Source organism: Symphalangus syndactylus, chromosome 1, assembly GCF_028878055.3.
Source record: "Symphalangus syndactylus isolate Jambi chromosome 1, NHGRI_mSymSyn1-v2.1_pri, whole genome shotgun sequence".
Classification (NCBI taxonomy): Eukaryota; Metazoa; Chordata; class Mammalia; order Primates; family Hylobatidae; genus Symphalangus; species Symphalangus syndactylus.
The window spans coordinates 75,766,416-75,788,860 of record NC_072423.2 but is presented as its reverse complement, the minus strand read 5'-3'; the positions used below and the strand labels follow the sequence as shown (position 1 = coordinate 75,788,860).

The window sequence follows — 22,445 nt, the reverse complement described above, 5'->3', positions numbered from 1 at the left end:
AGCAGAATTCATAAAAGACAAGATTATTGATTTGACCCTAAAAAACAAGTTTGACCATTAGAAACCTAAAATAGAAATTATAATATAAATAACAAATGGAGACATTATGTATAATTTAATGTTAAGAGATTCTTACAAATTACCCAAGAAAAAAGTGGGTAAAGCTATAATCATTCAATTATTAAGATCAGAAATGAAAAGGCTAAAAAATATGAAAAAAGTTTAAAGTCATTAGAAAGCAAATATATATTTTTTAAAGGATTATTTTTCTTTCTCATTTTAATATAATACTTACTTTGGGTAAAAGTGAAAGTACATAACAGTGAAACACTGTCGGTCCAAATAACAGGTGGATTTTACAGTATGTATCAGAGACTCTGAACTAGCAATTCCACATCTACAATTTTAGATTAAGATTAAGTGCACATATTTTAGCACGCTTCTTTTAGCTTTATTTTATTATTTTTTTTTAAATTTCAGTAGGTTTTTGGGGAACAGGTGGTGTTTGCTTACAAGAGTAAATTCTCTAGTGGTAATTTCTGAGGTTTTGGTGCACCCATCACCCAAGCAGTGTACACTGTACCCAATGTGTAGTTTTTATCCCTCACCCCCACTCCCACCCTTTCCTGCAAGTCACCAAAGTCCATTGCATCATTCTTATGCCACTGTGTCCTCATAGCTTAGCTCCCACTTATGAGTGAGAACATACGATGTTTAGTTTTCTATTCCTGAGTTACTTCATTTAGAATAACGGTCTCCAATCGCATCCAGGTTGCTGTGAATGTCATTATTTAGTTCCTTTTTATGGCTGAGTAGTATTCAGTAGTATTGTATGGTGTATAGATATACCACATTTTCTTTACCCACTCATTGACTGATGGGCATTTGGGCTAGTTCCATATTTTTACAATTGCAAATTGTGCTGCAATAAACACACGTGTGCAAGTATCTTTTCTGTGTAATGACTTCTTTTCCTCTGGGTAGATAGTGGGAGTGGAACTGCTGAATCAAATGGTAGATCTACTTTTAGTTCTTTAAGGAATTGCCATACTGTTTTCCATAGTGGTTATACTAGTTTACGATCCCATCAAGAGTGTAAAACTGTTCCCTTTTCACCACATCCATGCCAACATCTATTATATTTTGATGTTTTGATTATGGTAATTCTTAAAGAGTAAGGCCGTATCGTATTGTGGTTTTGATTTTCATTTCCCTGATAATTAGTGATGTTGAGCATTTTTTCATGTTCATTGGCCGTTTGCATAAATTCTTCTGAGAAGTGTCTATTCATGTCCTTAAACCACATTTTGATGGGATTGTTTGTTTTGTTCTTGCTGATTTTGTTGAGTTCCATGTAGATCTGGATATTAGTCCTTTGTCAGATGTATGGATTGTGAAGACTTTCTCCCACTCTGTGGATTGTCTGTTTACTCTGCAGATTATTTCTTTTGCTGTGCAGAAGCTTTTTAGTTTAATTAAGTCCCATCTATTTATCTTTTTCTTTGTTGCATTTGCTTTTGGGTTTTTGGTCATGATTCCTTTGCCTAAGTCAATGTCTTGAAGGGCTTCTCCAATGTTATCTTCTAGAGTTTTATGGCTTCAGGTCTTAGATTTAAGTCTTTGATCCATCTTGCATTGATTTTTGTATAGGGTGAGAGATGAGAATCCAGTTTCACTCTCCTACATGTGGCTAGCCAATTATCCCAGCACCATTTGTTGAATAGGATGTCCATTTCCCACTTTATGTTTTTGTTTGTTTTGTCAAAGATCAGTTGACTGTAAGTATTTGGCTTATTTCTGGGTTCTCTATTCTGTTCCATTGGTCTATACACCTATTTTTATGCCAGTACCATGCTGTTTTGATGACTATGCCCTTATAGTATAGTTTGAGGTCGGGTAATGTGATGCCTCCAGATTTGTTCTTTTTGCTTAGTCTTGCTTTGGCTATGCAGGCTCTTTTTTGGTTCCATATGAATTTTAGGATTGTTTTTTTCTGGTTCTGTGAAGAATGACGGTGGTTGCTTTTTTTGTTTTTTTGTTTTTTGTTTTTTTGAGACAGAGTCTCTCTCTGTCACCCAGGCTAGAGTACAGTGGCACGATCTCAGCTCACTGCAACCTCCGCCTCCCGGGTTCAAGTGATTCTTCTGCCTCAGCCTCCCAAGTAGTTGGGACTACAGGCATGTGCCACCACGCCCGACTAATTTTTGTATTTTTAGTAGAGACAAGGTTTCACCATATTGGCCAGGCTGGTCTCGAACTCCTGACCTCATGATTCACTCACCTCAGCCTCCCAAAGTGCTGGGATTACAGGCATGAGCCACCGCGCCCAGCCTGAATGATGGTGTTATTTTGATGGGAATTGCATTGAATTTGTAGACTGCTTTTGGCAGTATGGTCATTTTCACAATATTGATTCTACCCATCCATGAGCATAGGATGTGTTTCCATTTGTTTGTGTCTATGTCTATGATTTCTTTCAGCAGTGTTTTTAAAATGTTTTAATCTACAAATATGGGAACTTTTGTTTTAAAAGGGAATTTAGGTAAAATGAAAATTATATAAATTACCACTTGATTAGTTAGGAGATGATAATGAAAATTATAGATTATCCTGAATCCTGGATTCTTCCTTTTAGAAAGACAATAAACGGATCAATAATTGAATTAAGTCCCCAAACAGTAGCTCACACCTGTAATTCCAGCACTTTGGAAGGCCAAGGCAGAAGGACTGCTTGAGCCCAGGAGTTCAAGACCAGCCTGGGCAACATAGCAAGACCTTGTCTCTACAAAAAAAATTTAAAAATTACCCCAGAGTGGTGGTGAGCACCTGTGGTCCCTGCTACTCGGGAGGCTGAGGTGAGCTGTGATTGCACCACTGCACTCCAGCCTGGGTGACAGAGCAAGACCCTGTCTCAAAATAAAGTGAATTAAATAATATATTGGAAGATGATAAGAACTGTGGAGAAAAATGAAGCAGGAAGTGAGTGGAGTAGGGCAAGAAAATGAGGTGGTGACATTTTAAACAGGGAAGTAGAGAAGGTGACATTTGAGTTTGGATCAGACAAGGGAAAATTCTACCAATTTTACTCCATAGTCATCAACTCCGATAATTTCAATCAAGCTAATAGCTCTTGGCTAAGAAAAGGTATTGGTTATCTCTGCTTGGCTATCCGTTTCAACTTTTTTTTTTTTTTTTTGAGCTGGAGTCTCGCTCTGTCGCCCAGGCTGGAGTGCAGTGGCGTGATCTCGGCTCACTGCAACCTCCGCCTCCTGGGTTCACGCCATTTTCCTGCCTCAGCCTCCTGAGTAGCTGGGACTACAGGCGCCTGCCACTACACACCTGGCTAATTTTTTGTATTTTTAGTAGAGACGGGGTTTCACTGTGTTAGCCAGGATGGTCTCGATTTCTTGACCTCATGATCCGCCCGCCTCGGCCTCCCAAAGTGTTAAGATTACAGGCGTGAGCCACCGCGTCCGGCCTCAACTTTTATGTTATGACTGACACCTGCAATCCCAGCACTTTGGGAGGCCAAGGTGGGAGGATTACTTGAGGCCAGGAGTTCAAGACCAGCTTGGGCAACATAGCAAGACCCCTGGCTCTATAAAAGAAAAAAAAATCAGCCAGGTGCAGTGGCTTGTGCCTGTAGTCCCAGCTACTCAAGAAGCTGAGGCAAGAGGGTCTCTTGAGCCCAGGAGGTCAAGGGTGCAGTGAGCCATAATTGTGCCACTGCACTCCATCCTGGGAGACACAGCAAGACACAGCAACTTTTATAATATACGCTCTAGTTATTATGCAAGTATCCAGTAATAGACACTGTGTTAGTATTCGTCATTTTCCTTTTTTGAATCTAAAGGCATGACCTTCTAAAATATATAGTCTTCTCCATAAGTATTTTCAGCAAAAAAAGAGAATTAGGAGTAAAAGAGAAGTCATCCACTGTTTTGATAACCCGGCATCCATTGACCCATTTTTCCAGTAAGAGACCTCAGATTTTCCTTGGGACGCTAAGCCTACCTTACTTCCAGACAACGTGGTTCAGGTGGGGCTGACACCAGCCCTTGCCTCTAGGGGTCAGTGTACTGCCAGGTCCCACCAGTAGGGGCACCAAACCCCCCAGAACATGGTACCACCTGAAGTTCAGGAGTGGGCATGGGGCCTAAGGCAGGCCAATGAGAACTCGGAGGCACTAAGATGTATGTTCCCACTTGCAGAAAAGGTGCATGCTCACCCGGTAGTTGCTAAAAAGGATGAAGGTAGGTGTAGAGATGCTTTTGGGGCCATCCTTACCACCCTTGAGGTAAGGAGGGAGGGTGAGTCTGCCTAAAAATGAATCAAATCGAGAGTGCAACCACAATTGCACTAAATGGAAAGAAACAGAAATAAAGAGAGATGGGCACCTCTCACAACACATTTGGGGACCTGAACTCAGCCCCGCCTCACCCTAGGTACCCACTTAGACTTTTCACATAGCTAATGAGTACATTTTCTTTTTGCTTACATCATTTCAAGCTAGGTTTCTGTCACCTGCAACCAAGAGTCTTATCTAACGCAAACAAACCTTCAGAAGCTGATCTTATTTTCACTGGATCTTGTTTTCACCAAAAAACAGCATATACTCACCCGTTCCTGACCAGCAGTGTCCCAGATGAGGAACTTGTGAAGTTCATTTCCACAAGGTACAGTTTTGGTCATAAAAGATGCCCTGAAAAAAGAGAGTCAGCATCTCCACATTACTGCATTGTTTCTTCACAAAGATTCACAAATCAAACAAGTTAAATGCTACACCTCAGCAGGACCCCAAAAAGCCCTGGTCCTTGGGAACCACTAAGACGAGAAAAGGGCTAGAAGACTCATGACACCCAAAAGAAAATATTTCGGGGGTGGAGCCAAGATGGCCGAATAGGAACAGCTCCGGTCTCCAGCTCCCAGCCCCAGCGACACAGAAGACGGGTGATTTCTGCATTTCTGCTTGAGGTACCGGTTTCATCTCACTAGGGAGTGCCTAACAGTGGGTTCAGGACAGTCGGTGAAGCGCACTGTGCGCGAGCCGAAGCAGGGCGAGGCATTGCCTCACTCGGGAAGCGCAAGGGGTCAGGGAGTTCCCTTTCCTAGTCAAAGAAAGGGAAAACAGACGGCACCTGGAATATCGGGTCAGTCCCGTCCTAATACTGCGCTTTTCCAACGGGCCTGGAAAACGGCACACTAGGAGATTGTGTCCCGCACCTGGCTCGGAGGGTCCTATGCCCACAGAGTCTTGCTGATTGCTAGCACAGCAGTCTGAGATCAAGCTGCAAGGCGGCAACGAGGCTGGGGGAGGGGCGCCCGCCATTGCCCAGGCTTGCTTAGGTAAACAAAGCAGCCAGGAAGCTCGAACTGGGTGGAGCCCACCACAGCTCAAGGAGGCCTGCCTGCCTCTGTAGGCTCCACCTCTGGGGGCAGGGCACAGACAACCAAAAACTCAGCGAGAACCTCCACAGCCTTAAATGTCCCTGTCTGACTGACAGCTTTGAAGAGAGTAGTGGTTCTCCCAGCACGCAGCTGGAGATCTGAGAACGGACAGACTGCCTCCTAAAGTGGGTCCCTCACCCCTGAGCAGCCTAACTGGGAGGCACCCCCCCAGTGGGACAGACTGACACCTCATTCAACCGGGTACTCCTCTGAGACAAAACTTTCAGAGGAACTATCAGACAGCTGAATTTGTGGTCTCACGAAAATCCGCTGTTCTGCAGCCACCGCTGCTGACACCCAGCCAAACAGGGTCTGGAGTGGACCTCTAGTAAACTCCAACAGACCTGCAGCTGAGGGTCTTGTCTGGTAGAAGGAAAATTAACAAACAGAAAGGGCATCCACACCAAAAACCCATCTGTACATCACCATCATCGAAGACAAAAAGTAGACAAAACCACAAAGATGGGGAAAAAACAGACCAAAAAAACTGGAAACTCTAAAAAACAGAGCACCTCTCCTCCTCCAAAGGAACGCAGTTCCTCACCAGCAACGGAACAAAGCTGGATGGAGGATGACTTTGATGAGTTGAGAGAAGAAGGCTTCAGACGATCAAACTACTCTGAGCTACGAGAGGAAATTCAAAACAATAGCAAAGAAGTTAAAAACTTTGAAAAAAAATTAGAAGAATGGATAACTAGAATAACCAATGGAGAGAAGGGCTTAAAGGAGATGATGGAGCTGAAAGCCAAGTTTCGAGAACTACGCGAAGAATGCAGAAGCCTCAGTAGCAGATGCGATCAACTGGAAGAAAGGGTATCGCTGATAGAAGATGAAATGAATGAAATGAAGAGAGAAGGGAAGTTTAGAGAAAAAAGAATAAAAAGAAATGAACAAAGCCTCCAAGAAATTTGGGACTATGTGAAAAGACCAAACCTACGTCTGATTGGTGTACCTGAAAATCATGGGGAGAATGGAACCAAGTTGGAAAACACTCTGCAAGATATTATCCAGGAGAACTTCCCCAATCTAGCAAGGCAGGCCAGCATTCAGATTCAGGAAATACAGAGAACGCCACAAAGATACTCCTCGAGAAGGGCAACTCCAAGACACATAATTGTCAGATTCACCAAAGTGGAAATGAAGGAAAAAATGTTAAGGGCAGCCAGAGAGAAAGGTCGGGTTACACACAAAGGGAAGCCCATCAGACTAACAGCTGATCTCTCAGCAGAAACTCTACAAGCCAGAAGAGAGTGGGGGCCGATATTCAACATTCTTAAAGAAAAGAATTTTCAACCCAGAATTTCCTATCCCGCCAAACTAAGCTTCATAAGTGAAGGAGAAATAAAATACTTTACAGACAAGCAAACGCTGAGTGATTTTGTCACCACCAGGCCTGCCCTAAAAGAGCTCCTGAAGGAAGCACTAAACATGGAAAGGAACAACCGGTACCAGCCCCTGCAAAAACATGCCAAATTGTAAAGACCATCGAGGCTAGGAAGAAACTATAGCAACTAATGAGCAAAATAACCAACTAACATCATAATGACAGGATCAGATTCACACATAACAATATTCACGTTAAATGTAAATGGGCTAAATGCTCCAATCAAAAGACACAGACTGGCAAACTGGATAAGGAGTCAGGACCCATCCGTGTGCTGTATTCAGGAAACCCATCTCACGTGCAGAGACACACATAGACTCAAAATAAAGGGATGGAGGAAGATCTATCAAGCAACTGGAAAACAAAAAAAGGCAGGGGTTGCAATCCTAGTCTCTGATAAAATAGACTTTAAACCAACAAAGATCAAAAGAGACAAAGAAGGCCATTACATAATGGTAAAGGGATCAATTCAACAAGAAGAGCTAACTATCCTAAATATATATGCACCCAACACAGGAGCACCCAGATTCATAAAGCAAGTCCTCAGTGACCTACAAAGGGACTTAAACTCCCACACAATAATAATGGGAGATTTTAACACCCCACTGTCAGCATTAGACAGATCAACGAGACAGAAAGTTAACAAGGATATCCAGGAATTGAACTCAGCTCTACATAAAGTGGACCTAATAGACATCTACAGAACTCTCCACCCCAAATCAACAGAATATACATTTTTTTCAGCACCACACCACACCTATTCCAAAATTGACCACATAGTTGGAAGTAAAGCTCTTCTCAGCAAATGTAAAAGAACAGAGATTATAACAAACTGTCTCTCAGACCACAGTGCAATCAAACTAGAACTCAGGATTAAGAAACTCAGTCAAAACCGCTCAACTACATGGAAACTGAACAACCTGCTCCTGAATGACTATTGGGTACATAATGAAATGAAGGCAGAAATAAAGATGTTCTTTGAAACCAACGAGAACAAAGACACAACATACCAGAATCTCTGGGACACGTTCAAAGCAGTGTGTAGAGGGAAATTTATAGCACTAAATGCCCACAAGAGAAAGCAGGAAAGATCCAAAATTGACACCCTAACGTCACAATTAAAAGAACTAGAAAAGCAAGAGCAAACACATTCAAAAGCTAGCAGAAGGCTAGAAATAACTAAAATCAGAGCAGAACTGAAGGAAATAGAGACACAAAAAACCCTTCAAAAAATTAATGAATCTAGGAGCTGGTTTTTTGAAAAGATCAACAAAATTGATGGACCGCTAGCAAGACTAATAAAGAAGAAAAGAGAGAAGAATCAAATAGATGCAATAAAAAACGAAAAAGGGGATATCACCACCGATCCCACAGAAATACAATCTACCATCAGAGAATACTACAAACACCTCTATGCAAATAAACTAGAAAATCTGGAAGAAATGGATAAATTCCTCGACAAATACACCCTCCCAAGACTAAACCAGGAAGAAGTTGAATCTCTGAATAGACCAATAACAGGTTCTGAAATTGTGGCAATAATCAATAGCTTACCAACCAAAAAGAGTCCAGGACCTGATGGATTCACAGCTGAATTCTACCAGAGGTACAAGGAGGAACTGGTACCATTCCTTCTGAAACTATTCCAATCGATAGAAAAAGAGGGAATCCTCCCTAACACATTTTACGAAGCCAGCATCGTCCTAATACCAAAACCTGGCAGAGACATAACCAAAAAAGAGAATTTCAGACCAATATCCTTGATGAACATTGATGCAAAAATCCTCAATAAAATACTGGCAAACCGAATCCAGCAGCACATCAAAAAGCTTATCCACCATGATCAAGTGGGCTTCATCCCTGGGATGCAAGGCTGGTTCAACATACGCAAATCAATAAATGTAATCCAGCATATAAACAGAACCAAAGACAAAAACCACATGATTATCTCAATAGATGCAGAAAAGGCCTTTGACAAAATTCAACAACCCTTCATGCTAAAAACTCTCAATAAATTAGGTATTGATGGGACGTATCTCAAAATAATAAGAGCTATCTACGACAAACCCACAGCCAATATCATACTGAATGGGCAAAAACTGGAAGCATTCCCTCTGAAAACTGGCACAAGACAGGGATGCCCTCTCTCACCGCTACTATTCAACATAGTGCTGGAAGTTCTGGCCAGAGCAATCAGGCAGGAGAAGGAAATAAAGGGTATTCAATTAGGAAAAGAGGAAGTCAAATTATCCCTGTTTGCAGATGACATGATTGTATATCTAGAAAACCCCATTGTCTCAGCCCAAAATCTCCTTAAGCTGATTAGCAACTTCAGCAAAGTCTCAGGATACAAAATTAATGTACAAAAATCACAAGCATTCTTGTACACCAATAACAGACAAACAGAGAGCCAAATCATGAGTGAACTCCCATTCACAATTGCTTCAAAGAGAATAAAATACCTAGGAATCCAACTTACAAGGGACGTGAAGGACCTCTTCAAGGAGAACTACAAACAACTGCTCAATGAAATAAAAGAGGATACAAACAAATGGAAGAACATTCCATGCTCATGGGTTGGAAGAATCAATATCGTGAAAATGGCCATACTGCCCAAGGTAATTTATAGGTTCAATGCCATCCCCATCAAGCTACCAATGACTTTCTTCACAGAATTGGAAAAAACTACTTTAAAGTTCATATGGAACCAAAAAAGAGCCCGCATCGCCAAGTCAATCCTAAGCCAAAAGAACAAAGCTGGAGGCATCACGCTACCTGACTTTAAACTCTACTACAAGGCTACAGTAACCAAAACAGCATGGTACTGGTACCACAACAGAGACATAGATCAATGGAACAGAACAGAGCCCTCAGAAATGATGCCGCATAGCTACAACTATCTGATCTTTGACAAACCTGACAAAAACAAGAAATGGGGAAAGGATTCCCTATTTAATAAATGGTGCTGGGAAAACTGGCTAGCCATATGTAGAAAGCTGCAACTGGATCCCTTCCTTACACCTTATACAAAAATTAATTCAAGATGGATTAAAGACTTATATGTTAGACCTAAAACCATTAAAATCCTACAAGAAAACCTAGGCAATACCATTCAGGACATAGGCGTGGGCAAGGACTTCATGTCTAAAACACCAAAAGCAATGGCATCAAAAGCCAAAATCGACAAATGGGATCTCATTAAACTAAAGAGCTTCTGCACAGCAAAAGAAACTATCATCAGAGTGAACAGGCAACCTACACAATGGGAGAAAATTTTTGCAACCTACTCATCTGACAAAGGGCTAATATCCAGAATCTACAATGAACTCAAACAAATTTACAAGAAAAAAACAAACAACCCCATCAAAAAGTGGGCAGAGGACATGAACAGACACTTCTCAAAAGAAGACATTTATGCAGCCAAAAAACACATGAAGAAATGCTCCTCATCACTGGCCATCAGAGAAATGCAAATCAAAACCACAGTGAGATACCATCTCACACCAGTTAGAATGGCCATCATTAAAAAATCAGGAAACAACAGGTGCTGGAGAGGATGTGGAGAAATAGGAACACTTTTACACTGTTGGTGGGACTGTAAACTAGTTCAACCATTGTGGAAGTCAGTGTGGCAATTCCTCAGGGATCTAGAACTAGAAATACCATTTGACCCAGCCATCCCATTACTGGGTATATACCCAAAGGACTATAAATCATGCTGCTATAAAGACACATGCACACGTATGTTTATTGTGGCACAATTCACAATAGCAAAGAGTTGGAACCAACCCAAATGTCCAACAACGATAGACTGGATTAAGAAAATGTGGCACATATACACCATGGAATACTATGCAGCCATAAAAAATGATGAGTTCGTGTCCTTTGTAGGGACATGGATGAAACTGGAAAACATCATTCTCAGTAAACTATCGCAAGGACAAAAAACCAAACACCGCATGTTCTCACTCATAGGTGGGAATTGAACAATGAGAACTCATGGACATAGGAAGGGGAACATCACGCTCCGGGGACTGTTGTGGGGTGGGGGGAAGGGGGAGGGACAGCATTAGGAGATACACCTAATGCTAAATGACGAATTAATGGGTGCAGGAAATCAACATGGCACATGGATACATATGTAACAAACCTGCACATTGTGCACATGTACCCTAAAACCCTAAAGTATAATAAAAAAAAAAAAAAAAAAAAAGAAAATATTTCACATTTTCTGTTAGTTCAACTGGGGGTTTTGAAACAAAACAAAACAAAGGTGGCATTCAAAAGACTGTTTCTGGCCGGGCGCGGTCATTCATGCCTGTAATCCCAGCACTTTGGGAGGCCAAGGTGAGCAGATTACGAAGTCAGGAGTTCAAGACCAGCCTGGCCAATATGGTGAAACCCCATCTCTACTAAAAATACAAAAAATTAGCCAGGCCTGGTGGCGGTGTGGTGGCAGGCACCTGTAGTCCCAGCTACTTGGGAGGCTAAGGCAGGAGAATTGCTTGAAACCAGGAGGCAGAGGTTGCAGTGAGCCAAGATCGCACCATGGCACTCCAGCCCAGGTGACAGTATGAGACTTCATCTCAAAAAACATACATATAATAATAAAATAAAATAAAAATAATACAAAAATTAGCTGGGCGTGGTGGCAGGTGCCTGTAGTCCCAGCTACTTGGGAGGCTGAGGCAGGAGAATCACTTGAACCCAAGAGGCAGAGGCTGCAGTGAGGCAAAATCGCACCACTGCACTCCAGCCTGGGTGACAGAACAAGACTCCATCTCAAAAAAAAAAAAAAAAAAAAAAAGATTGTGTTTCTAAAACCAGTTAGCTTCAATTATTAAAATGCCCCCAGATCTCAGGAAAGGATAACCTTGGATTTTAAAAACTTATTACAATAATTAAGAGTGAAAATAGCAGCTGGTATGTTGGCATGTAATGTTTTTGGTCTTACAATGGCATAAAGAAAAAGTTGTCTTACATATTTACTATGCTAATATGAATCCAACACTAGTAGCAACTAATAGAATACTATATCTAAGTCCCAACCTGCTTGCATAAATGCAAGGACGAAGATTGGCAGCTTAACACATATTTATGTTTTCTCTATAAAAAAGGAAGGATTTTTTTTTCCTCCCTTCTAAGTCCAAAAAGAAAGGATTTTAAAGCCTCAGTAGATCATGAAACACTGTTTTCTTTCTTGCATATTTCCTTTTAAAAAGCATTTTCTTTGTGCTCATGAACGGTATAAAAATACCAGGAACGTTCAATAGCCTTGACTTTTATGACAGGAAGTTTCCTATTCATTAAAAAATAGCAAGCATCCCCAGTAGTGGGACAACCTGGTATGCGTGCCTCCTGAAGTGATGGAATAAGCAGTAGATACATCACTGATACAGCGTTCAGGCCACAAACGCTTAGCCTGAATTTAATTGTAAGAAAACAATCAGGCAAATGTCGAATGTGAAACATTCCGTAAGACAAGCTGGCCTGAATGCTTCAAATAAGTCAATGTCCTGAGAAGCAAACCAGAAAAATACAGGGAGATTCTTCTAGAACCTAGATTGACAGGAAAGAGATAAAACAACCAAATGCAATATATGAACCTTGGCTGGATCCCAGATTAGGGGGAAAACAGCTTTAAAATATATTTGGCAGTCCCCAGAGTGTGATGTTCCCCTTCCTGTGTCCATGAGTTCTCATTGTTCAATTCCCACCTATGAATGAGAACATGCGGTGTTTGGTTTTTTTTCCTTGCGATAGTTTACTGAGAATGATGGGGACTGTTGTGGGGTGGGGGGAGGGGGGAGGGATAGCATTAGGAGATATACCTTAAGCTAAATGACGAGTTAATGGGTGCAGCAAACCAACACGGCACATGGATACATATGTAACAAACGTGCACATTGTGCACATGTACGCTAAAACGTAAAGTATAATAATAAAATAAATAAATAAAATAAAATTAAATAAATAAAACATATTTGGCAGGTGTGGTGGCTCTTTTTTCTGTAATCCTAGCCCTTTGGGAAGCTGAAGCAGGAGGATGGCTTGAGGCCAGGATTTCGAGACCAGCTTGGGCAACAGAGCAAGACTCCTTCTTTACAAAAAAAAAATTTTTTTTTTAAATCAGCTGAGCATTATGGCACAGCCTGTAGTTCTGGCAGCTCGGAAGACTGGGGCAGGACAGCTTGAACCCAGGAGTTTGAGGCTGGTAGTGAAGCGCCAAGATTGCCCCAGTGCACTGCAGTCTAGGTGACAGAGCGAGACCCTGTACCCCCTACTCCCACAAAAAGATATTTTAAGAACAACTTAAAAATTTTAAATTCACACTACATGCAAGATATTATCATTGATTCAAATTAATTTTGTAGGTATGATCATGGTGTTCTCATTATGTTCTTATTAGGAGATGGACCCTGGGGTTTTCGGGGTAAAGAGTCAGGGGTTCTTTACCTTACTTTCACATAGTCCAGCCTGGTCCACTAGCATTCATCATAGTAATATTTCCTCAGCCTCTAAATCGTCTAAGAATAAGAGGCCAGTTACAGAAGTCCCAAGTAGAAAAGTCTACTGCAATTCCCACACTATTCCCACAAAAACCAAAGGCTAATAATAGTCAGAGAGTTCTAATTACCAACCTACAATTGCACTAAATGAAAATTATAAGTATTCTAAGTGACAAATCCAGTATTATCAAAACCACATCTATTCCCTTATTTCTTTAAAAGTGTTTAAAATGTATATCCAGACTACAGGGAAGACCTAATATATTCCAAAAATGTTAATATCTTTATTACTTTTGCCATTTTAAAAGCAACATATGTATTTCATAAAAAAGAAATTCAAAAAAACAAAAAGGAAATAAAAACCAATCGTATTTCACCACCCAGCCATAGTCAACTGCTAATAAATTGGTATATGTCCTTCCCAATTATTTTTATATGACTTTTAAAATGGGATTATTCATTCAGTTCTTTGTTTCCTTTTATTTTTAGCTGATAGACAATAATTATGCATCTTATGGGATACAGAGTGATATGTACATACATGTATGCAATGTGTAATGATCAAACCAGGGTAATTGGCATATTCATCACCTTGAGCATTTATCATTTCTTGATGTTGTGAACATCTAAAATCTTCTCTTCAAGCTTTTCGAAAATATACACTAAATTATTGTTAGCCTTATTCATCCTACAGTGCTACAGAACACTGGAATATTTTCCTCCCATCTAGCTATAACTTTGTAACTGTTAACCAACCTCTCCCTATCCTTCCCTCCCCCAACCCTTCCCACCTTCTAATAACTACAATTCTACTCTACTTCTATGAGCTCTTTTTTTTTTTAGCTTTTGCATATGAGTGGGAACATGTAGTATTTATCTTTCTGTGTCTGGATTATTTCACTTAACGAAATGTCCTCCAGGTTCATCCATGTTGCCATGAACCACAGGATTTCATTCTTTTTTATGGCTGAATAGTATTCCAGTGTGTATATATACCATATTTTCTTTACCCATTAATTCGTTTTTGCTTTGTTTTGTTTTTTTGAGACAGGGTCTTACTCTGCCAACCAGGCTGGAGTGCAGTGGTGCAGCCTCAGCTCACTGCAACCTCTGTATCCCAGGTTCATGTGATTCTCCTGCCCCAGCCTCCCAAGTAGCTGGGATTACAGGCATGTGCCACCATGCCCAGCTAATTTTTGTAATTTAGTAGAGATGGGGTTTCACCATGTTGGCCAGGCTGGTCTCAAACTCCTGACCTCAGGTGATCCACCCTCCTTGGCCTCCCAAAGTGCTGGGATTACAGGTGTGAGCCACCACGGCAGCCTCCATTCATTTGTTGATGGACACTTGGGTTGATTTCATAGCTTGGCTGTTGTGGATAGTGCAGCAATAAATCTGTGAGTGTAGGTATCCCTTTGATATACTGATTCACCCTCCTTTGCATAAATACCCAGTAGTAGAACTGCTGGATTGTATGGCAGTTCTATTTTTAGCTTTTTTGAGAAACCTCCATACTGTCTTCCATAATATCTGTACTAATGTACACAGTGCTTAATTTACCAACAGAGTACAAGAATTCCCTTTTCTCTTCACCCTTGCCAGCATTTGTTATTTTTTGTATTTTTAATGATAGCCATTCTAACTGGAGAGAGAAGATATCTTCCTGTGGTTTTTAATTTGCATTTTCCTGATGATAGTGATGTTGAGCAGTTTTCCATAAACTTGTTGGCCATTTGTATGTCTTCTTTTTAGAAATGTCTACTCAGATTCCTTGCCCAATTTAAATCATTTTATTTGGGTTTTCTTTGCTGTTGTTTGAGTTGCTTGTATGTTCTGGATTTTCGTCCCTTTTATTTCAAAGTTCAAGTTGAAAGTCATAAGTAGAAAAGTAGCCTTTTCAAGAAACTTCAAATAATTGAATAAAATATTTTATAACCTGAAGGTAACTGGCCACTGCCCAACATCCTGGTAGCTTTGATAGATATCATGTCATGAGTTTTAACATATTTTGACTTGTAATTGTTCTGCAGTATGAAATGTTGAAAGTTAATCTTGGAGAACTAAAGACTGAGTCATTCCTCATCTGACTCCTCTGATGTTCTACAGTTTTGATCTTTGGGCGACAGCCTCAGCAGGCACATTACATTTCTGTGGTTTCATCAAAAATGCTTATTTCAATGTCTAGTGAGTGTGAAATCTGGATAAAGCCTCTCCTACATACATTACGGTTCTATGATTTTTCTTTAGTATGGACTCTCTGATGTCAATTAATGCTTGAACTCACAATGAAGGGTTTGCCATACTCATTGCGTTTGTAAGGATTCTCCCAAGAATGAATTACTGGATGTCGTGGGGGAAGTGAATTGTTCATGAAGACCTTGCCACACTCATTTCATTTGGAAGGCTTCTCTCCAGTATGGACCACCTGATGGTAAGTGCTGACTGCACACTGAAGGCTTTGCCACACTCATTACACTTGTAAGGTTCTTCTCCAGTGTGAATTCTCCAACGTCTTGCAAGGTGTGAATTGCAACCGAAAACCTTATCACATTCACTACATTTGTAGAGTTTCTCTCCAGTATAAACTCTCTCCAATGATGTGCAAGGTTTTATTTTTTACTAATAACCCTGCTACATAAATCACATTTATGTCATTTCTCTCTGGGATGGATTATCTAATATACAGCATAGAGTGAGTCATGATTAAAGGTTTTGCCACACTCATTTCATTTGTAAGGTTTTTCCCTAATGTGTGCTTTCTGTTCTTGTCTAAGGAAGAATAGATTAAGTAAGTCCCATACTTGTTAGAAATATGGATTTGAGCTTAGAAGGAATTATTTGGGGTGGTGAAACTGAGGAACCATTGCTGATAGACTTTTCAAATTGATGACATTCATAAATTTTCCCTTTAGCTTGAAATAGCTGCAGTTCAGGCAGATATGACTGAAAGCTTAATCCAAGCTGATTTTTAATAGGCTTGTTGCCTGCATCCCTTGTATCAGGTTGGTCTCTTTTAACAGTGAGATTTTTTTGAGGCACTCTTGTAACTGCTTTCATCACTTCTCCACTGACACTCAGAGTAGTGTCTATTTTTCTGGATTTCCCTGAAGCAAGTCTTCAATGTCATGGCTTCATGTCTTTCCAGTGACACTGTGTGGAATATTTCTCCTGTATTACTTTTCCCTTTGGGGGATAATTCCTTGATTGCACATATAGGAAAGATATTCCTCCGAGAGAAGGAAGCAGAGTTCCCAGAAGCCAGATGTGTAGGGGATAACTCTCTAGAACCATGTTTTTCCTCTGCTCTCACACCACAACCATCAGCACAGAAGAGGACTTCTATGACCAAATCTGTGGGGGGTTCTCCCACCACCAGCAGCAGATACCAGCTAGGTGTCCTCCAATTCAATTCTGACACTCTCTCCCTGGAGATGCTGTCCAATCCCACAGGTTGAGGACTCAGTACCCAAGATTGCTCCTCCACAGACACCAGTCCCAAGTCCTGGCCTCTAGAACTTCTGATCGACAGGCTTCAGGTTGGGGTTCCCACCGACCCCTCTTTGGGTTCGATTAATTTGCTACAGCGGCTCACAGAACCCAAGGAAACACTTACTTATAGTGACCAGTTTCTCATAAAGGATAATGCAAAGGATACAGATGAAGAGACGCTTAGGGCAAGGTAAGCAGACAGGGGCACAGAGCTGCCATGCCCTCCCTGGGTGCCACTCTCCAGGAACCTCAGCTCTCCAGAAGCGCCCTGAGCACTTTTAAGTTTTTATGGAGGCTTCATTACATAGGCATTTTCTTTTCTTTCTTTTCTTTTCTTTCTTTCTTTCTTTTCTTTCTTTTTTCTTTTTTTGACAGAGGCTTCATTACATATGCATTGTCTTTTCTCTTTTTCTCTCTTTCTTTCTTTCTTTTCTTTTTTTGACAGAGGCTTCATTACATACGCATTCCCTTTTCTTTCTTTTCTCTCTTTCTCTCTTTCTTTCCTCTCTTTCTCTCTTTCTTTCTTTCTCAGAGTCTGACTCTGTCACCCAGGCTAGAGTGCAGTCACATGATCTCGGCTCACTGCAACTGGGTTCAAGCGATTCTCCTGCCTCAGCCTCCTGAGTAGCTGAGATTACAGGGATGCATCACCACACCCGGCTAATTTTTGTAATTTTAGTAGAGAAGGGGTTTCACCATGTTGGTCAGGCTGGCCTCGAACCCCTGACTTGAGGTGATCCACCCACCTCGGCCTCCCAAAGTTTTGGGATTACAGGCGTGAGCCACTGTGCCCGACCTACACAGGCGTTCTTAATAATCTTGTAAAAATGTGATTGGACAAAAAGTGCATGATCAAAACCCAGCAAGGCCTGTGTGTTCAGGTTCTTCTTGGTCTCTCTGAGTAGCATCCTTCCTCTAGAAGATGGGGCAGGACTCTCTCTGGAAGGACCCATGATCAGATTAGAGTCCTGCCTTGGGCAGGTAAAAGGAGGACAGGAGAAGGTCAGACAGTGATTCTGTTTGCTGAGGCCTAAAGTGCCCCAAGATTATAACAAGGGTTTGGGAGTTAGGAGCCAGGAACCACAGGTGAAAACCTATATATATGCAAATATGACATATATATCATGACACCCTACCAGATGAAAGCTGTCCACCATGATAAGATCTTTGCATGTGTTTCTGTTTGAGCTGCAGCACCACTCTGATCACACCTTTGATACGTTCCCACTCTTTTGGCTTTCTTGCTATTTTCACTTGACTCTCCACTGTCCAGTCGTCTTTCCCTTGCTCCACCATGAAGATAATATTTGGGTCAGGAAGAGAATTTCCTGCCATGGAGACCAGGTTCCTGTAGCTCTCCAACATCAAGTCCCTGTATAGAGGATGCTGTGCAGGATCCAAGCATTCCCACTCATCCTCAGAGAATTTTACAGCCACATCCCTGAAAGTCCAGCATCCTTGAGTAAGAGCTGTTCCCGACTCTTTTTCTTTCCTCTTCCTCCTCTTCCAGGCTTCTTCCCCAATAACATCGGTCTTTATGTCAATCACACTGCAGTGTGACCACCCCATGTGATCTGCTTCCGAGTTTGCAAGATGCTCTATTTTAACATAACTTTTGCTCTGAAAAGTGATCATACTCTATCTAAATTTTGCTTTTCCTCAACTTTATATATCCTGGAAATCTTTCCTTTTCTATGAATATAGATCAATATCATCTAAAATCGGCTGGGCACAGTGGCTCACACCTGTAATCCCAGCACTTTGGGAGGTTGAGGGGGGCTGATCACTTGAGGTCAGGAGTTCGAAACCAGCCTGGCCAACATGGCAAAACCACGTCTCTGTTAAAAATACAAAAATTACCCGGGTGTGGAGGCGCGTGCCTGTAATCCCAGCTATGTCAGGGGCTAAGGCAGGAGAATCACTTGAGCCTAGGAGTCAGAGGTTGCAGTGAACTGAGATCACACCACTACACTCCAGCCTGGGTGACAGAGCAAGACTCTTGTCTCAAAAAAAAAAAAAAAAAATCACCTAAAATCTTTCCGTTTCTATGAATATACATCAATATCATCTAAAATGACTGAAGATCATGCATCATGTTATGGAATTATTCAATACCCTAACGACGGACATTTTGGTTATCTATTGTTCACTATTACGACAATGATTCAGTGAATACCCTTATACTTACATCTTTGTGTCCCTGTACAACTATATCCTTAGACTTAATTTTTAAAAAGTAGAGCCGAGCATGGTGGCTGACACCTGTAATCTCAGCACTTTGGGAGGCCAAGGTGGCAGGATCACTTGAGACCAGGAGTTCAAGACCAGCCTGGGCAACATAGCAAGACCCCTGGCTCTACAAAAGAAAAAAAATCAGCCAGGCACAGTGGCTTGTGCCCGTAGTCCCAGCTACTCAGGAAGCTGATGCAGGAGGATCCCTTGAGCCCAGGAGGTCAAGGATACAGTGAGCCATGATTGTGCCACTGCACTCCAGCCTGGGTGATACAGCAACGCTCTGTCTCTAAAAATATATAAATATATAAAAATATACAAATAAACAAATAAAACAAAAATAGATACACTCCACTTTTGCTACATGAGCCAAACTTAGTTTGTACCAACCTACATGTCCATAGTGGTGTATGAGATGGCTTTTCCTCAACCATCATCAATCTTTCAAATCTCTTTCAATGTATTAGGTAGAAAATATCTTATTCTTATATTCATTATGCTTATCACAAGCTTAAACATCATTTTAACATTTATCGTTCACTTGCATTTTTCTTTGTAAAGGAATTTTTCTCGAGTTCATGACCTTGGCCCACTTTTCAACTGAGGTATTCATCCTTTTCTTATTCATTTTTTGAGTATTTTCCTCTAAACTTTTGTAGTAGTATATTTTAAATAATATTTTTCCAGTTTAACATTTGCCCTTTAACTTTGTTAATAGATTTTTTTCATAAACTCATTTAAAAATTTTATTAGACAACTCTATCAAAATTTTGTTTTTGTGTATTTTGTTTTTGTTTTCACTTTTGATGTTAGTCAGATTTTCATTTATTCTTCAGTATATTCTAGGTGCTGGGATAAATAATACAGCAACCCTACTACCCTTAAAAAGTTCTCCTTAGGGTTAGAAAACAAAGTTCATGCCTTTAAAATCTTGGAAAAAATATAAAATATCCAGTCCAACCCCTCCACGGTGCAGGTAAGTGGGGGAAAACCCAAATCCCAGAAGACTGCCTGGTTCCTGGTGAAAGAAGAGTGTAGTGGCCTAACCAGGAAGAGGAAGCAGAGGCCCTCGCTGCCAGACTCAATTACACAGCCCGTAAAGCCCCTCGGTTTCCTGTTCTGTGAAATGGGGCCAGTAGGTACAAATAGGGAAATGGATAGCTGTGAAATTCCCCTTGGTTCACGGTAAGCTGTGAGGAGCAACTTTAATAATAGTAGGAAGGCACACCTCACACACACATATCCCTCTGTGCTCCTGATCTCTCACCACTAGGAGAAAGACTCTCAGTATTTGAAATGAGGACCACGACAATCGTTGCTTTTTTTGGTTGACTTGATCTGTTGTTGGTTTTTAAGTCTTTGCTAGCTTTTGATCTTAAGAACCTCATCCAGCCTAGGCAACAACACAGTGAGACCTCATCTCCACAAAAATAAAAAAATTTAATTAAAAACAAAAATTTAAAAACAGCCAGGTGTGGTGGCTCACACCTGTGATCCCAGCTACTCAGGAGGCTAAGGTGGGAGGATCACTTGAGCCTGGGAGGTGGAGGCTGCAGTGAGCCATGATTGCGCCACTGCACTCCAGCCTGGGTGACAGAGCAAGACCCTGTCTCAAACAAACAAACAAATAAGAACCTCAGGCATCTTTTCTTCTATGTAGATTACCCTTCGAAGTGGTGGAGGAGGCGCACTGGCCCTGCTAAACTGACTTCATTATCTGTGGAAACCAAAATCTGGCAGAGAAGTTACACAATTTCCTTACAAAAGTTGAAATAAAAAGGGAGACACACACATACACACACACTCAAGATGTTAATGCAATCTGCTTGAATAGCAGAGCCAAGGTTTTTCAGTGTGAGTCAGAGAGGCCATAAGAATTAACTCTTTTAATGCTGAAGCAATGGCATTTTATAGCCCATGATGTTTTACCAATGGTCATGTGATTCCAGTGGGAAGAACAAGGGTGGGCTTTGAGAGTGGACTCACTGGTATGAGCCATGAGTGGGCTGCTCACGGGCTGCGTGCACCTAGGCAAGTCCCCTAACTGCCCTGGGCCTGGGGGCGGCCAGCAGGGTTACCGCCAAGAAGGCAGTGCCAGGGCCAGGAACTGAAATGTCTACGGACCAGGCAGGACATATAAATGAGTGAAGCAGGCTAGGTGTGAAGGTTAATACTGATGAACATAATAGTAACAATACCTAGAGGGAATGGCATGAAGCCGGGAGGCCTGGCCACCCATGCGGAGCGGCACTGGCTGGCTCCCACCACATGGGAATGGGCACCAGGGCTCCAAATCCACTGATTTTTCAAGAGAAACCAGGAATGCAAGTTTATTACGTGCAAGTCTCCTGATTCTCTATTGGCTTAAAGTCTTTACAGCACTGTGAAGGCTGAACAAAACAAATCTATTAATATAAGCCAGTTTCTCAGCCCACCGAATCTACCAGCTTTTGGAAAAGCACTCAAACATTTTAAAAGTGTTCCATTTATGCCACCTTCCAGGAAAACTGCATGTGTCACTTAGAAAGTGTTCCCACTAGCTTTATTTTTCTGCAACTGGTGTTTGAAAACATTTTCTCAAAATTCCAGAGGGAATATTTTCATCAATTTTTAAATCAAGAAGTTAAATTATATCAAGAAGACAATACATAAGGGTTGAGGAGCTGAGCCTAACATTGACTCCAGAGGAAAAGCAAGGGACGAGGTAGAAAGTGAACAGGGCTGGGAGCGGTGGCTCACGCCTGTAAACTCCTTTGGGAGGCCGAGGTGGGCAGATCACCTGAGGTCGGGAGCTCGAGACCAGCCTGGCCAACATGGTGAAACCCTGTCTCTACTAAAAATACATTAGCCAGGCGCGGTGGCGAGCGCCTGTAGTCCCAGCTACTTGGGAGGCTGAGGCATGAGAATTGCTTGAACCTGGGAGGTAAAGGTTACAGTGAGCCAAGATTGTGTCACTGTGCTCCAGCGTGGGCGACAGAGAAGACTCTGTCTCAAAAAAAAAAAAAAAAGAAAAGAAAACAGAAAAAACAGCACACAATACCCTGCTGCCGTCATGTAAAATTGTGTTAACAAAGAAACATTAAGCTATGAGAAAATGAGAACGTTTGAAGTTAGAGGAAAAGAATAGAATTCAAAATCATACAAACTTTTACAATTTTATAAAGTTAAAAATTGTAAAAAAAAAAAAAAGTATCTAAAGCTGGTACAGAGATAACCTTTCCGAAAAACAATTTGGCAATATCCATCGAGAGCCTTAAATATATTTTTATTCTTGGACTAAATTATTCCATTGCTAAGAGTTTAACCTAAAGAAATAATCAGCAGTATACATGGGTATCTATGCCCAACGAGGTACATCATAACATTATTTATTTATGTTTTGT

General features: G+C 41.2%; 1 protein-coding gene across 1 annotated transcript in view; it reads right to left on the bottom strand.

Moving 5' to 3' along the window:
- RAB31 (RAB31, member RAS oncogene family) overlaps positions 1-22,445 on the bottom strand; it is a 167,726-nt gene that overhangs the window by 68,607 nt on the left and 76,674 nt on the right. Inside the window, exon 3 of the mRNA XM_055238449.2 lies at positions 4,621-4,702. Coding sequence (XP_055094424.1) covers positions 4,621-4,702 — 82 coding nt within the window. The remainder of the gene's footprint in view (positions 1-4,620; positions 4,703-22,445) is intronic.